Here is a 17,174-nt window from a genome sequence, read left to right on the forward strand (position 1 = left end):
GCTGGGCATTTAGCCTTTTCTGAGCAAAAACCCAATGGCAATGTTAGTAGCTAGGGTTGGTTTTGCCTGTGGATACGGAGGCACAGTTGAAAGCTTTTCATGCAGCACATGATTAAATTGTGACACTTATTGCTGTGGGAGGCCAAAAACATAAATGGGTGCAGAAATGGATGGAGCCTGGATCCCTGAATGATTCTTTAGTCTGATGATATGGAAGCAGTCTCAGACTCCAGCATTTTCAAACAGGTGATTGTTGAGGCCAAGACACAACAGCTGTGTGAAGAATCTTTCTAGACTTACCAGATTTCACGCCCTAGAGTGTTTTTCGTCACTATTGAGTCATATTGCTGGGCTATTAGTGCCCTAGGAGGTTACATCTCATAGTTGTTACCACTGGCATGGGTTAAGCATTTTGTGCTGAAGTTGTGTTGGGCAGAGAACACACACACACACGCACACACATATTCAATTAGTATTTATTAGCTGAACCATGGTAACACCTCTTTCAATTGTATTTCTATGCTCTTTACCTCTTATCCTCATATTGGGAGCCCTTAAATGTTAGAGACGTTCTCCTATTTGTTTTCTTTTTCTTTTTCCTGAACAAGTCTGAAGCAGAAGCTTAGCCAATGTTGACATCAAGATAGGTTTACTTGCTTCAGAATTTATTTCAGGGAAAAACAGGTGTTCTCTACAATGTCTTCTCTTTAAGTAAACATCTAGGTTGTGCATTGTTTCTGGTAAGAATGGTTTTCTGAAATGTGCTTCTCAATGGAATTTTCCATTAGTGACAAGGCTTAAAATAAGAGAGCAGCTCTAAGCACCAGAATTCATGGTGTGTTCTTTATTTGACAAATAGTGAGGGAAAGCATATGGGGAAACAGTGCCTCAAAGCAAATTACATTACGTGCCCTCAGTTTCCAGTAGTTTTTTTAATTCCAGAGAATGTCTAATCCTCTTTAAAACAAACAAACAAAAAAAGTGACATTTCTTCATCTAAGTAGGATTATTGCCTGGTAGAGGTAGGTAGGTGGGCTAGTTTGACTTCCTCTTTGTTGTCTACTAGAAGTTAACCATAGGTAGCTCAATACTTAGTTTATCATTTTCTTTTCTGTCAGATTTGATGGTGGAATTCATCGTAACACACATGATGAAAGAATTTCCTATGGATCTCTATGTGTAAGTGTCTGTGGGATGACTTGTGATTTCATTTGAAGTTTGAATTTGGGTGGAACTCTAGTCATAGAGCAATCTTCCAGCTGAAATAACACGCTGTGGCTGGTGGGGAGCAGGATGGCTTTTCATGAACTCTTCTAGCAACTTTTTCTACTTCTAAAATGCTCTGTGTGCCAGAAAATTGAAAGTGAAATGAATTTCCACCTTTCAGACAGATTTCCTAATCTATTTGATCAAACACAAAGAGCCTTTCAGTCTGAAAAAAGTTTCATAACACAGTCTTTGCAAGAATCCCCACTTCCCAGAAGATGAGTCTTGGTGTAGAAACTGAAAAGACAGTTTTGAAAAACCAAGGATGACTGACATGAGGCCTGGAAGGCAATGTGCAGAGTGGGAGAGAGGTTTAAGCCTGAAATAGCTTGCTAGGCAGCAAGGGGTAAAACTTAGCAATGGGGAAAAGGAGAGAAGAGAACAGGGCTACACATGAGCACTCCATGTGTCCCAGGAGGCCCCTAGAATGCTTTGTTCTGCTTTAGCCTGGAGGGCAAAAATAGGATTTAGGCAGATCATTGGCTTTGCTCTGACTGTTTGTACAGTACTGAATTTCCCCAAGGCTTGAGCAGCACTGTATTCTGTAGAAGAGATAAAGATACATAGGCTTTTGCCCTTAAGGTAACTTTTCAGCATGTTCTGATTTTGCCCAAATAACCCGGCAACTATAGTGCCTTTGCAAGGGTTGTACAGTTCAATTATAAGTTTGTGAGAAATTATTTTTTAATCACAATTACGGAATTAGTTAGTTGTAGATGGGTGTAGTGAATTGGAATTTCAGAAGAAAGGTGTGAAGTGCCTTGGGCTTGAAAGTAAGGTCACATCTAGAAACCCTATGAGAGTAAAAATAATGAGCAGTACCAGCCATCAGTGGACATCTGTATCCATTCATTTTGTCATGTTTGTGCAGTCCTGTCATTACGCTCCTGTCTGAAGCCATCCCATAGCAGACACAGTTATTGCAGACTAAGTGGGTGTTCTGAATGCACAGCTAGTGTCATACTTCTCTGCAATACATTTAAAAGGTGACAATATGAAGCTGCTCAATGGAGGGTATATTAAAAGAGAAATCCAGGTTGCTTTGACCAAGGGTGTGTTTTGTCTGTTACATGTATTATGAATCCTCGGCACAAAGCTAAAAAACAAAGACACCCCACCAGGATGGATAACTTCATAACTAAAGCAGTTTCATAACTAAAGCAGTGTAGTCTGGGACTCTGTAGGCTGGTAGCTGGTGCTCTGGCTCTTTAGGCAGGGGTACTAGGACTGTTATGCCCCTCCTCATCCCTTTTCTTCCATGCCTTGATTTCACCCAGAAAACTGTATGCTACTGTATACAACCACAAGGTTTCAATGCTGAGATATGTCTGCCGAGTATTTTGCATTAACAGCTACTGTAATTATAAAGAAATGTTTTAGCACTTCTCAGATTCTCTCTGGTTAAAGTTGTTTTATTTTTTTTGTAGTGGCCAGTTTTAGTCTTACAGCCAAGCAAATATGTAGGTGGAACGGTACTGTGCATTGTCTGGTACCAGCAACATCAGAAATAGCAGGGTCTCTCCTCAGGGCTGATCTGAAGACAGCTGTCTGTATCCTAACTGATTTGCCTCTTATTCTTGGTTGAATTAGTGAGAATCCAATTTGAGATAGCTGAGCATCACATTAAGTACTGTATTATAAATGGTTTTATCTTTGTCTAAAGTTAGTTTCAGTACATACCACATTGTGGTATTTTTGGGATAATCTAAGGGTCTGAAAACAATAATGTATACTTTCTGTATATTATTTCTTAAGGGTTTGTAAAGCCTTGTTTTGAATTCTTCACCCCATTTTGAATAACTTCCATGCAGATTTTTAAAATTTGATATCTCTGTGTTTGATGTGTGGTGTCTTTTCAGAGAGATGTTGATATTAATGAGATAGTGGTTTTTGAGAACTGAGGATTTGGGGAAAAGGAATGTTTCCTTTTTGAAGTCTTCCTTCTGTTTTTTTCTAAATGTCAATAACTAAAAATAGCTTGGTCTAACAAATTCAAATTCACATATATTTTCTGTCTTGTCGTTAATGATAGCTAGTGCTAGAGAATTTACTCATTATGTTGTATATTTAGTTCTGATGTAATTTATGAAGAATGTGGACCTAAGAGTTTGTATGAACATTAGATGCTATAGAGATGTACAGAATTTGGAGACTTCACAAGTATACTTAGCTGTATGTTGGGGGATTTCAGAACTTGTAGGTGTTGTTTTATTTGTTTAAGGAAACTGGAAAATTGGACAAATATTTTTACTTTTTTATATAATTAAACTTCATGCCTCAGTCAAACTGAAAATCCTGTGGTTGATTTGATGCTGTCATTTCCTTTAGCCTCATCATTTGGGCCACAGAAACTGAAAAGCTCCATTGTGTTCAGATTTTACAAAATCTGAGCACGGTATCTTGTACATATGGTGCCTGCAAGTTAAGTAACTCCTTTTGTGGAGCTTATGAGATCCTCAGGTAAGGACAGCAAAGAGTCCGAAGTATTAATTATATATGAACAACCAATTTACATTTGTAATCAGTCCAATTGTGTTGAGCTTAAACTGGCATACAGGCCCCTTTGTCTTGTCTCATCTGGTTCTTTCTTGCGGGTGTTGCTTCCCTTTAGGACTCCAAAGCCATGAGTCCCATCCTCCTCTGATAGGCTTTGAGTTTGTCTGTTTCCCTGCTGTTGATTTCAGAGACATTTCCAGGTTTGATGTAGAATTGATGGGAAATACAGTGTAATTAATCCTCTGCCCTTTCTCTTCCAGACGGTGCATTCAGATTGTGCACAAGCTGCTGTGCTACCAGAAGAAATGCAGAGTGAGGCTTCATTACACCTGGAGGGAGCTCTGGTCAGGTACTTTGCATCTGCAGAGACAGTCAAATATGAAAAGCCCAGAGTGGCTGTTGGGTGGCTGTGACTGTTCCGTTGCTACAGGGTTAAACAGCAAGCAGCAATTCTGTTAAAGCATCTTTATTTTGCTTCTTAGTTGCTACATGCAAATTATCTCTTTTGGAAAGCCAGGTCATTATCATAATGGTAGCTAATTTACTTTCTTGTCTGGCCATGATCACCATGGTATCCACATGTCTTGGTTCTTCTGTTTTATTACCTGAGTCCCTCTTCACCTGATTGGAGAAATCAAGTAATGTTTTATGCAGTAGTGTTTTTCTCTCAGATATTTGTGAGTAGAAAGTACCTCTTGGGTAAAGGGAGGTGGACCTTACTTATCCTTTTTACTGCAAGAGATGGATACACATAGAATAGCGTGTGCATCTCCTTCTGAAAAGAATAACTGAGAAATGTCAGTGGGAGGGAAGAGAGGCTTTTAACTCTGTCTTTCGCATTCATGATAGATAGTGTAGTTCATGCTACTGGTATCCTGAGGTAGATAAATATTTCGGGGATTTGACTTGTAATCTACTGGACATAGCTTTGTAGGATTGTTTTATGATGCAGTCATTGTGTGGAAGGTCTGAGGAAGGGGGTAGCAGAATGGATGATAAGACCTAACAGGCTTCTTTCGTGAATATGATGTGTGCTTCTCCTCTATCTTGCAAGCAGTGAAGTAGTTCAGGTAGAAAAGTACAGCTAATCCCCTAGCAATTGTGGCTTAAGAGGTATAAAAATTCAGGGGAACGTGGCCCTAATTGTGTATTCCTGGAGCTGTGCTTGAGACCTAGGATAGGTGACTTGGCTTGTGTAATACAACTCCCGTCAGAAATTGGAGAGAGGAGGACTTTTGAAAAAGGTGGTGAGTTTTGTGCAGCTGTTCTCAATTAACACTGAGTACTTCTCTTCTGTAGCTTTGCACAGTTGAGTGTAGGTACAGAGGAATGAACCAACAATCTGAGTCACTTTCAGTTGTTAAATTTTCACCTTGTGTGACACGTGGCCCATTCAGACTTTATAAATTATTCCTGTAGAAGGTGAAGTGGGTGCCCGTAATTAACGGATTAGTGTTTTCTTTTTGGTGGTTTTCTTCAAAACAGAGCCTCTAGAGGCATGGTGGCAGTGTAGTGCCAGTTCAGGAGAAGAGCATGTACAATGTGGATGTCTATTGTGAATAGAAATTGCATCTGACAGCGTATGTGATATCTTCTCAGCAGTTACCAGTGAACCAGATCCATTACTATTTGGCCAGGCTGAGCTGGGTCTTTCCTACACACTGGTGGTATGAAAGTCTCAAGTATAATGCCATTTGCTTGAAGGTACTGTTCCACAGTTCAGAGAGTGCGCTCTTAGGGGAATCAAACTCCTTGCTACTCACTGAGATTCAGTATCTTGGGATATTTTTGTTAGCTATCTCTAATTAGCTGGTGTTTGTATAGTGCTTTGGAAACGTAAAGTGCCTCAGAAGTATTAAGTACTGCATGTGCTTCAAAAGCAAAGCAGTGAAGTAAAATGCACTCAGATTGGTCAGGTTTCTATGAAAGACCTGGAATGTCTGCACACCTGATGTAGCTGAAGAACTCCACACTCACTGTAGAATTCTGCACGTTTAGGGAGATCCTCTCATGTGGGAGTAAATTACAGTTAAGAATGTTTCAGATATTTTTCTTATAGGATGTTGAGGTGAGCAGAAAGATTCTTCAGTAGCTGCTAGGTGATTCATACAGGCTGGAAGGCCCTGGGTTGAATAATACATGCACCTGTGAAAGGGCACATCCTGGCTGCTCCAGGTATGTACTTCTAGAGTGCTATATGTGGCAGACTTAATGCTAATTGCCAGTCCTATCTTGAGATATTTCATAATTAACTCTTATCTCTGTCAAGGCTGCTCTTTGATTACCCAGAATGCTGCTGCCTTTGTTGTGAAAGAATGGCTATTTTTCTGGTCTTGATCTATCTGACAGATAATTCCAAACCAGAGCACAGGGACTTCTGACTTTCTATCCTTCATGTGAGCATATTCCCTTTTGGGCTTTTAGATCGAAGAATTCGTTATCACTGCTGGATGAACAGCTAAAAGGGAGCAGCTATTCACTGTGAGATCTAAGATCTCAGGTTGTCCCATCAGGCATGCTTTACAGAAGGTCTTCAAGCCCACACTTGTCATCTTGAATGACAAGGTGTATGATGACTGAAGCAGTGCCCCTGTTGTGCAGCATGGATAATAGCAATGGAAGCCCCCAACAGAGCTGAGTGGAACAAAGAAGCTGGAGGGAATTGGTGTAAGGAAGTATTGAAAGAAAGGGAAAGAATTCTACCTGGCATGTAAAAGGAGGAGAGTTGTTTCAAGCAGAAAATTGAGTGGGAGAGGAAGACAAAGGGAATACTGTGGGGTAGGTAGTCGGTGTAGGGTGCAGAGGAACTGAGATAAAGGTTGTAGGTGGAAGCAGGAGTAATGTATGTAGCCTTCTGTTCACTTGCTGATTCTAATGTTAGCTAGTCTCTAATTAAGGAAAGCCACTTGTGTGTCATCTGATGGATAGATGCTCTTCCTTTGTGGGTGCTTTGTCTTCACTATGGAAGGGCAGCAGCACTTTTGAGACAGTTTCTGCATTTCCTTTTTTGATTTTTAGGTTGCAGTGGTTGTAGAAAAAAGCAGCGGAGCCAGGTGTTTGGCATCTCTCAGGATACCTATCAGGCTGTTTGTGCAGTCTGTAATATTTGATAGTTTTTTTGTTATGCCACTGTGTGGCACGTTGCTTACATACGATCTTACTTCTGTTCGACTTCCTTTTTCAACATATGAGCTTGAGGAAGAACAATATTATTAGTGAGTCTTAGCTTCCCTATTAGCTTAACTCTTTCATATAAAGTCAAGAGGCCAGGACCATCGCACTCAATACAATATAAATCTCTAGCTCTGCTGTCCAGATGACCAAGAATGTTTAGCTGACAGAGAATGATGCAGGGGTTTGAGAGCTGGAAGCAGGACTGACAGAAAGGAAGCTCTGTAGGTGGCAAAAGTAGTATATATAAGCTGGCTCTAGCTAATAGTGTGAAAATAAATGTCAGATCACTAGTAGAGCTAGATTCTGAAATATCCTAAAAATAGTGCTGAAGAGCAAAAAGCAATTGTAATTTGATTAGCCTATGAAAATGATTACCAAGTGCAGTTACTGATAGGTGGTCCAGACATTCAGATCCAGAGGTGCCTGTTGACCTTGGTTCCTCTTTAATAGACCTTTTCAGCAGATTTTTTAGTTTCAATTCAATCATCTGTGGTTAGTATGTGGCTCTTCCCATTAGGAGCTGAAGATTTTCAGGTTTTCCTGCTGTGACAGTGTACCATTACTGATAACTAGCCTGGAAATTTGGCCAAGGTCAGAAACTGCAAGAGGATATGATTGTGTTGACCTGTTCCCTTACAGACATTTAGGCCAGTTGGAAATCTCCTGGGTTGTTATGCCAGACACCTTATACTTTTAAAATACTGATTTACTGAATGTCAGGTGTAAGGTAATTTGTAGAGCTGACGAAGAAACTTTAACAACCAGTTTCCTCCTCTCAGAAGCAGCATGTTATGCCCAGTGTTTTTCTTAAGTTCTGCCCCTTGTCATTTGAAAATGAGGTTGATTTTGCTGGTCATAAAGGTGGGGTTTGGGTTTTAGTTGTTGAACTCTTAACTAGTTTCTACAGCGCTTGAGTGATGGAAGGTGCTATATATGTTGTTGTTGTCAAGCATATAAGTTATGCCAAAAGAGTTTTCGTGAGTCATTTAAGCTTTTTATATAAAAAGACCTAATTTCTTCAACTCTTCCCACCTCAAAATTAGTAATGCTTGAGCAATTCACTCTGAGTTTAGGGAGTGCAGGTAACTTCTTTGCAGTTGCTATGGTTTGTTTTAAACAAAAGCCATATTTAAAGAAGCAGAAAAGCAATTCTAATATAGACTTATAATAGCAAGAGTGGATCATAAAAAATCTTAAATAATAATGAATAATGGTGAAATAGCCGTTTATGAAGGTAAAGTAGAATTAAAAATGAGCTTTGCCATTAGTAAGTGCTGAAGATCAGTTCTCAAATTATAAGGGCTAGAGTTTCTTAATCTTGTAGCTTAGTTAACTTGATAGATGCCAAATGCACCGTTAAAGTGAAGGTGCTTCATATATGTAGCATTATAAAGAATTAATTTGTTCTTATTTTAGGATTATCAAAGCATACTTCTGCAATGCTACCAGAGAAAACATACTTTTTTCCTTTTTGTAGACTCCTTGGATCTTTTTGTCAGTTTCTGTATTTATAACATGAGGATAATATCGCTTTCAAAATATTTTTGGGTGAATGCTAAAGAGGTGAAAGGTTTCTCTGTGGAACATTTTAAAATAAAGTAGCAATATTTTTGGAGAGAGAAAAAACCCCACTTTCAATATGTATAACAGACTTGCCCTTATACATGGCATACTTAAGGTGATATTGTTCAGTTGCTTGCACTTTGCTTTGTTACTTCTGTGGCTGAAATACTGATTACTGATAGTATTTTACTGATAGTATTTGTTACCTGTGGCATTTCTGGTTCTCCAACTGCTGATCAGGTCTGCTTGAGCCTTCTGATTTGTGTTGCTGAACAGATTGGAAATCAGGTGATGTTATGTCTCCCCCTCATCTCTAATCCTGCTGTTACTGTCACATTCTTCAGCAGCTACCTGGCAAGGGAAGCTTGTCTTCTTGCAGCTCTTGTGGAGTCAGGGTTCATATACTGGTGTACCAGACAGTGTATAGTTCACTGGTAAAATGCCTGATCACTAGATGCCCTGAGAGTTTGAAAGACTGTAGAGCCACTTGATAAGTTAGCAAATGACTTAAAGATTTTAGGGAAAAGAATTAAAGATCTAAAATTTGACCTTCTTACAAACTTGCAGAATATCTTATGTGACTTTAAAAAATGCTACCAAGGTTCAAGATCCAACAGCACTGTCTTCTGCATCCTTCTGAAGTCTTAAGAGTTCAGAGGAAGCAGTCATGATCCAGCTGATGGTATAGATAAGGCTGCTGTGGTAATTTCTGTGCCGCAAAGAATTCTATGATATAGTAACAAGGAAAGAAATGTCTTTAAACTGTGAGGGATTTGCAAGCATAAGACAATGGTCTCTTCGGCACAGTATCTTCAAAGGTAACTAATAAAGGTCATGTGTAGGGATAGAGTAGAAGAACAGGAGCTTGTGTGTGAAGTGTGAAATACTTTCATAAAGTGAAATCTAGGGTGAGTACAAAGAAGGTCTTTTTGTCTCTGTTAAAGGGTCTCATGTCTATGTGCCTTTTGATAGTGGGAGGCTGGCCCAGCTTTACAAAGCTGCACATTGGAATCTCCATGTAACTGAGAGCTCCCAGCCAGATGCTGTATGCCATGCTGAAGATCTGGGGTCTCATTAGTCATTTGAGTACAAGGTGATGCTGGCTTTTTAAAGAGAGTGCCACCTCACTGAGGAACGAGGCTGGAAGTGGGAAGGATGGGCTCCCTCTGAAGTTCCCACTGGTAGTTCAGTGAGAACACCAGGAACTGAGGGAGGAAGAGGCAAGAGCAGTGTCCAGGCTGGTTAAAGGTGAGCTGCTGAGCAGCTGCAGTGGGCATGGGAGTTCTGAGTTGATGGGATGGGTAAGTCTTTGGGATCTTGACCTGGGAGGACAGAGAGCCTAAGGTGAATTGGAGGTGATAGTGTGTTAGGAGGAATAGGGGTCCTGGAGTATAGGAGGGTCTAGGTGGGATGAGGTCTGGGGTTAGAGGGTTAGGGAGGGTGGGAGGTGTTACTGGATAGAAACTTTTGGGTTAGAAATCATTGTATGATATGGAAAGTGAACTGTTCAGCATTTTTAACTCTCAGGGATGGGACTAAATATCCTTTTCCTATTCTCTTATTTTAATGCCTTCCTGGGACCATTCTTCAGTGTGGGAAACTGAGGAATGAAAGCTAGCATCTAGCTTAGGTGTGTATCCTGGGTATTTTGTTTTCCAGTGCTTCTTAACTTATTGTATGCTTTAAAGAGGAAAGGATATTTTCTTCTCAGAGTGATGTTTTGACCTTTTCAGCCAGGCTTATGACTTCTTTCTGTGCTGAGTATGGACAGGACTCCATGGGTCTCGTATTAGCACCCTGACAGCAGAGATGCTTAGCTCTAGGATTGCAAAAATCAGTGAGGTCCTTTAGTATTCCTACAAACCGGGTCATTAAGTTGAAATTTTGGAATTAGTGTTTATTTCTAAGTGACTCAGTAAATCAGTATTAAGATTGTGATTAACTTGCGTTTTATGCAATGTCCTTGTCTATGGCAACTTACCTCACTGTTACTTATAGATAGGTGACTGACAAGCTTTATCTCTGTTCCTTATCTTTGAAATTGAAAGAAAATAGTTAATATTGGCCAGGTGTTCAGTAGGAGCCCAACAGGTTCACAAGCACTTGTGCTTGTTGACTCTAGTCTGAGGAGGTGGAGTAGTTCTAAAAATCTATTGGAAAGAATGTAGTTTCTCACACAAACTAAAGGCTGTAACTGTTATGTGTCATGGAATAGGTAGTAGGAGTTAGCAGCCCTTAGAGTTTCCTGCTTTATTTACTGATAGGAGTGCTGGTGCTTGCTTGGAGGTGTGGTACTGTGTTGGCACAACCTGGTACAGGAGTGCAACTCTTTGTCCTGCTAGCTATTTCAGTTAATCTAGGAGAGGACTGAAACTGAAAGACAGTTTTATAAAATAGGTTTTGTCTGTAGTTGTGATGTATGTTGTGAGTTGATATTCATTAATTTATTTAATTTGTACTCTGGTAGTACTCCGTGTTGCCCTAAAGAAAATGCCGGTCAAACAGCTAAGCTCACTTACAGGCAGAAGATGTGTGACACTCAGAAGGAAGACTACAAACATCTGCTTGGAGTCTTGTGCTGCCATTCTCAACTGGTGGTCTAATTTCATGTTAACCTTTCTGTGTTACCTCCTTCAAGCAAAGCTAAGACACTTCTGTGGTAAGAGCACACAGCCATTTGGTGAAATGTGCTGAGGGGCTCCGAAGAGGTGGACAGCAGCGAGGGACCCTCCTGAAAGCATCAAAAACCCGCGACAAAACTGCAAGATGTGAACGCAGAAGCTCAAGGAAGAGGGAGAGCCTTAAGTTGCGCCCCCCCCCCCCCCGCCCCGGGCCACGAGCGGGAAGAGTGAGCTGCTGTGAACGCAGGCAGCGGGGCTGCAGAGTGGGCAGAGACTGGAGTGACGATGCCCCACGCCCCTCATGGACAAGAGCGGTGAACAGGGCGTGGCAGTGTTTGTGGCGGAAGGGCGTGGCACGGCAGGAGGGTATGGGGCGGCAGTTGGCGCAGACAGGGCAAGCAGACAGGGTGCAGTCCCTCTCCGGGGTCTAGAACTTATCTGGGCTAGTTCCATCTTACCGTCCTCCTTGAGTAGACCGAACCAGGGTCTCCACTCGGGTCAAAACCATGACCAGAAAGAACATGGCGACCAGAGGGAGCTGCCACGCAAACATGCGGTAGTGGGTGCCGGTCCCAGGCTGCAGGGAGTGCCTGAGCCTGCAGTCCTGCCGGAGGGCAGCAGTGACAGCAACTGTGTGCGCTGCGATCAGCCGGGTGACCTGCTCAGCCTGGTGGTGGAACTCAAAGAAGAGGTCGAGAAATTAAGTATTAGGGAGTGTTAAAGGGAAATTGATGGGTGGAGTAGCACCCTAGCACCCCTGAAGCAACAGGAGCAAATGGAGGCTCCAAATGAGGCAGGTGATCCCTCATCCTCTTGCTACCAGGCAGAAGGAGGGTACCTAAGAGATGGGGGAGGCTGGAAACAGGTCCTTGCTCAGGGAGGCAGGAAAATCGCCTCCCGACCTCCCTCACCCTCCATGGTGCCCCTTCACTATAGATTCAGGGCCCTGCAACTTTTGAATGGAGAAGAGAAGGAGGAAGACAATGAGACAAATAAGGAGGAAGACCAAGGCCCACCAATGGTGGGTCATTCTAGACCAGGTATTAAAACCAGCTCTAAAAAGAACCCCGGAAGAGTCATTGTAGTGGGTGACTCCATTCTGAGGGGCGTTGAAGGCCCCATGTGCAGACTGGACCCACTTCATAGGAAAGTCGCTGCTTTCCTGGGGCCCACGTCAAGGACCTCACAGCAAAACTCCCCAGTCTAGTGAGACCTAAGGACTACTAACCTCTCCTGGTTTTTCAGGTAGGTAGTGACCAGATATCAGGAGAGGTCCTAAAGCAATGAAGAGAGATTTCAGGTCCTTGAGGAAACTGATTAAGGGGTCGAGGGCACAAATTGTGTTCTCCTCCATCCCTTCAGTTGGGGGATGGATGAAGAAGAATACCGGAGAACTCAACAGATGAACGTGTGGCTCCAAGACTGGTGTTACTGTCAGGGCTTTGGATTTTTCAATCATGGGTTGGTATATGGGGCACCAGACCTTTTGGCATTAGATAGGATGTACCTGTCCCAGAGGGAGAAGAGGATCTTGGAGCAGGAGTTAGCTGGGCTCATTGACAGAGCTTTAAACTAGATTTGAAGGGGGAAGGGGACAAAACATCGGCCCATCTGAAGTGCATATATGCCAATGCACACAGCATGGGTAACAAACAGGGAGCTTGAAGCCGTGATGAAACAGGAAAATTACAATGTCGTGGCTGTTACAGAAACATGGTGGGATGTCCCCCATGACTGGAGTGTGCCAATTGATGGCTACAAGCTCTTTAGGAGGAATAGACAAGGAAAGAGAGGTGGTGGGGTGGCGCTGTATGTTAGGGACTGTTATTGCTTTGAGTACAAGTGTTAGTGAAGACAGGGTGGAGTGTCTTTGCATTAGAATCAGGGAGAAGGCCAACAGGGCAGATGTTGTAGTAGGAGTCACTGTAGGCCACCCACCCAGGACAGAGAGGTGGATGAAATATACTATAGGCCTTTAGTTGAAATCTCACAATCACTTGCCCTTGTTCTTGTGGGAGACTTTAACTTCCCAGACACCTGCTGGAAATACAACACAGCAGAGCGGGACCAGTCCCGGAGATTCCTGGAATGTGTGGGACACAACTTCCTGACGCAGCTGGTGAGAGAACCAGCCAGAGAAGGTGCCCTGCTGGATCTCCTCTTTGTGAACAGGGAAGAACTGGCGGGTGATGTGGCAGTTGGAGGCCGACTAGGGCACAGCGATCACGAAATAATAGAGTTCTCTATTCTCATAGAGGCCAGGAGAGGGCTCGACAGGACTGACATCCTGGACTTCAAAAGGGCTGACTATGTCTTTAGGCACCTGCTTGAAAGGATCCCTTGGGAGATGATCCTGAAGGGTATAGGGGTCTGGGAAGGCTGGGCGCTCTCTAAGAAGGAAGTCTTAATGGCTCAGGAGCAGGCGGTCCCCAGGTGCTGTAAGAGAAGCCAGTGACAGAGAAGACAACCCTGGCTGAACAGGGAGCTTTGGCTGCAACTCAGGGAGAAAAGGAGAGTTTGCAGCCTTTGGAAGAAGGGGCTAGCCACTCATAGTGATTACAAAGAGGCTGTGAGGCTATGTGGGGCAGAAGTCAGGAGGTCTAAAGGCTGGAAATCAATCTGGCTTCAGCAATCAAGGACAACAGGAAATGTTTATATAAATATGTCAGTAGCGAAATAAAGACCAAGGAGAGTCTCCATCCCCTGCCAGATGGAGGAGGAAACATGGTAACAAGTGATGAGGTGCTTAATGCCTTCTTTGCCACAGTCTTTAATAACAAGACTAGTTGTACTGAGCGAATCCAGCCTCCTCAGCCAGAAGACAGAGACTGGGAGAATGACCCCCCTGCATTCCAGGACGAGATGGTCAGTGACCATCACATTGCATCACATAGACACACACAAGTCTATGGGACCAGATGGGACACACCCAAGGGTGCTGAAGGACCTGGCTGGGGTGCTTGCCAAGCTGCTTTCCATCATTTACCAGCAGTCCTGGCTGAGTGGGGAGGTCCCAACAGACTGGAAATTGGCCAATGTGACACCCATATATAAGAAGGGTCGGAAGGATGATCTGGGAAATTACAGGCCTGTCAGCTTGACTTCGGTGCCTGGGAAGCTGATGGAACAGCTCATCCTAAGTACCATCACAAAACATATGCGGGACAACCAGGTGCTCAGGCCCAGTCAGCATGGGTTTATGAAAGGCAGGTCCTGCTTGACAAACCTGATCTCCTTCTACCACAGGGTGACCTGCTTATTGAATGAGGGAAAGGCTGTGGATGTTGTTTACCTTGACTTTAGTAAGGCCTTTGACACCGTTTCCCACAGCATTCTTCTGGCAAAACTCACTGCTCAAGGCTTGGATGAGCACACGCTTTGCTGGGTAAAAAACTGTCTGGATGGTCGGGCCCAAAGAGTTGTGGTGAATGAAGTTAAATCCAGTTGGCGGCCGGTCATGAGTGGTGTCCCCAGGGCTGGGTTTTGTGGCCACTCCTGTTTAACATCTTCATTGATGATCTAGACAAGGGGATCGAGTGCACCCTCAGTCAGTTTGCAGATGACCCCAAGCTGGGTGGGAGTGTTGATCTGCTCGAGGGCAGGGAGGCTCTGCAGAGAGACCTGGACAGGCTGGAGCCATGGGCTGAGGCCAACTGGAGGAGTTTCAGTAAGGCCAAATGCCGGGGGCTGCCCTTGGGCCACAACAACCCCCAGCAGCGCTACAGGCTTGGGGAGGAGTGGCTGGAGAGCTGCCAGTCAGAGAGGGACCTGGGGGGGTTGATTGACAGCCGGCTGAACAGGAGCCAGCAGTGTGCCCAGGTGGCCAAGAAGGCCAATGGCATCCTGGCTTGTGTCAGCAATAGCGTGGCCAGCAGGGACAGGGAAGGGATCTGACCCCTGTACTCGGCACTGGTGAGGCCGCTCCTCGATTCCCGTGTTCAGTTTTGGGCCCCTCACTACAAAAAGGCATTGAATGACTTGAGCGTGTCCAGAGAAGGACAACGGAGCTGGTGCAGGGTCTGGAGCACAGGTCATACGAGGAGCGGCTGAGGGAACTGGGGGTGTTTAGTCTGGAGAAGAGGAGGCTGAGGGGAGACCTCATCGCCCTCTACAGCTCCCTGAAAGGAGGTTGCAGAGAGCTGGGGATGAGTCTCTTTAATCAAGTAATAAGCGATAGGACAAGAGGTAATGGCCTCAAGTTGCGCCAGGGAAGGTTTAGACTGGATATTAGGAAGCATTTCTTTCCAGAACGGGTTGTTAGGTGTTGGAATGGGCTGCCCAGGGAGGTGATGGAGTCCCCATCCCTGGAGGTGTTTAAGAGTCGGGTCGTCATAGCACTGAGGGATATGGTGTAGTTGAGAACTGTCAGTGCTAGTTGAAGATCATCTAGTCCAACCTTCAAGATCCTTTCCAACCTAGATGATTCTGTGATTCTGTACTGGTATAAATTTCCTAAAGAAGATAGTGTAAGAAATGCAAAAATTCAGTGGCTTTCCTGTAAAAGAGGATATTCTAAATTCCCTGCATGGGGAACTTTTAGGAAGCGTCTGCTTTTACTTAAATCCTTCTTAGTGTTCTATTACTTGATTCTAGTTACCTTCACTTTATTTTAACATATTTTAATATTGATGATAAAGAGTTTGGTTCTGTAGATGGAGAGAAAAAGAATAATACAAGATTTGTGGCTGTTACTGATAACCTAGTAAGATCAGGAGGGGAATTCTTCACCAACAGAGCCTTGCTCAGATGGGCACGAAGGAAATTTAGTCATTTAACTGAACAAAAGTCTAGTAACCTTTTGGTCATCCTGCCTCAGCCTGGCAGGTCTCATCCAGATATGTAGCTCTGTCCTGTAAATTACTTTTTAAATAAACAAGCTAACGCTGAAGAATTTGATTGTGAATCCCTAACAGTTTGCAGATCATGGTGACCTAGTGGAAATAGTGTGATAATTTCTCCTGGGAAACAGTCCCATCGATGACAGAAGCATTACAGCCAGAGCTGTTCCCAGCCATCTCTCTGTCTGCATGGAAGGGTTGCAGCATTCAGAATGCAGTGATTTATCCCTGTCTCCTTTTTGTTTTCAAGAAGCAGCACTCCTGGGTGTCTTTCTTTGCTGTCTTTCCATGTTCTTGCACAATGTTTCTGCTATTTCTCCAGATGCTCTTCCTTTTCTGTTTTAAAACCCCATGCAAAAATGTGCAACCTTAACTCCCAAGACTACTATTTAATTAACAGTGTGAACCTGCACTGTCAGACAGAACAGAATTGAGCTCAATACTTCCCTTTCCTCTAAAGAGGAATGAAGCTTGTGGGTGTGTGCTTTTTTATTTTTTATTTTTAAGAAAAAAGCATATTGTTCATGTGAGCTTTAGCTGCAGTTGGAAAATTTGATTTCTTTCTCACTGCTTGCTGGATTGCTATCAAGCAGTATTGCTCTAGCATCAGCAATTAGCATTTCCATTAAGCTTGCAATTTTCACACCGTTGGCTGAGGTTAGGTGGGAACAGTGAGTACTGGGGATGGAGACTATATAAAGAAAGTAAAGGATTGGAAGTGAAGTGGCCTACTCAACTGATGCTCAGAGTGATGGCTTATGCCAGCATGTGCTTCAGCCCTCTGGCAAGCTGTTGTTTCTCACTAAGAATGCAGGCTGCTTTCATGCTTGTACCCCACAAGTCATGGGGAGAAGAGGGAGCAGCTGTAGAATGCTGGTGATGGAGAGCTTGCCAACAGCCGGCTGCTGTCTGCCACAGAGCTTTGGTGGCCGGGAGCAGGAATTCCGCAGCGCCTGCGGGAGCAAGCAGGGAGGCAGCGTGGGCAGTGGTTAGAGGGGCCGTCCAGCCAGGTGAATTGTTACAACTACGAGCAGAGGGAAGGAGCTGAAGCATGTTGAATAGTGATGTTGACAGAGCTTTTATAGCCTCCTCTGCTCCCCTGAGAGGGGACTGCAGCAATGGTGCAATGGTCTTGTTTTCTAGCACTTCGGCTGATTGACGGGAAGCTGCAAGTGCTGTCCCTGAGTAATTGGTTCACTTGTCCAAGGATGCTGGG

At 43.7% G+C, this 17,174-nt stretch overlaps 1 protein-coding gene across 1 annotated transcript in view; it reads left to right on the forward strand.

The window, feature by feature from the left end:
* The window catches only part of ARMH3 (armadillo like helical domain containing 3), a 135,786-nt gene that overhangs the window by 37,555 nt on the left and 81,057 nt on the right, over window positions 1-17,174 (forward strand). The window contains exons 19-20 of the mRNA XM_074907584.1: window positions 1,119-1,179; window positions 4,023-4,111. Coding sequence (XP_074763685.1) covers window positions 1,119-1,179; window positions 4,023-4,111 — 150 coding nt within the window. The remainder of the gene's footprint in view (window positions 1-1,118; window positions 1,180-4,022; window positions 4,112-17,174) is intronic.

This window comes from Athene noctua, chromosome 5, assembly GCF_965140245.1.
Source record: "Athene noctua chromosome 5, bAthNoc1.hap1.1, whole genome shotgun sequence".
NCBI classification, from domain to species: domain Eukaryota; kingdom Metazoa; phylum Chordata; class Aves; order Strigiformes; family Strigidae; genus Athene; species Athene noctua.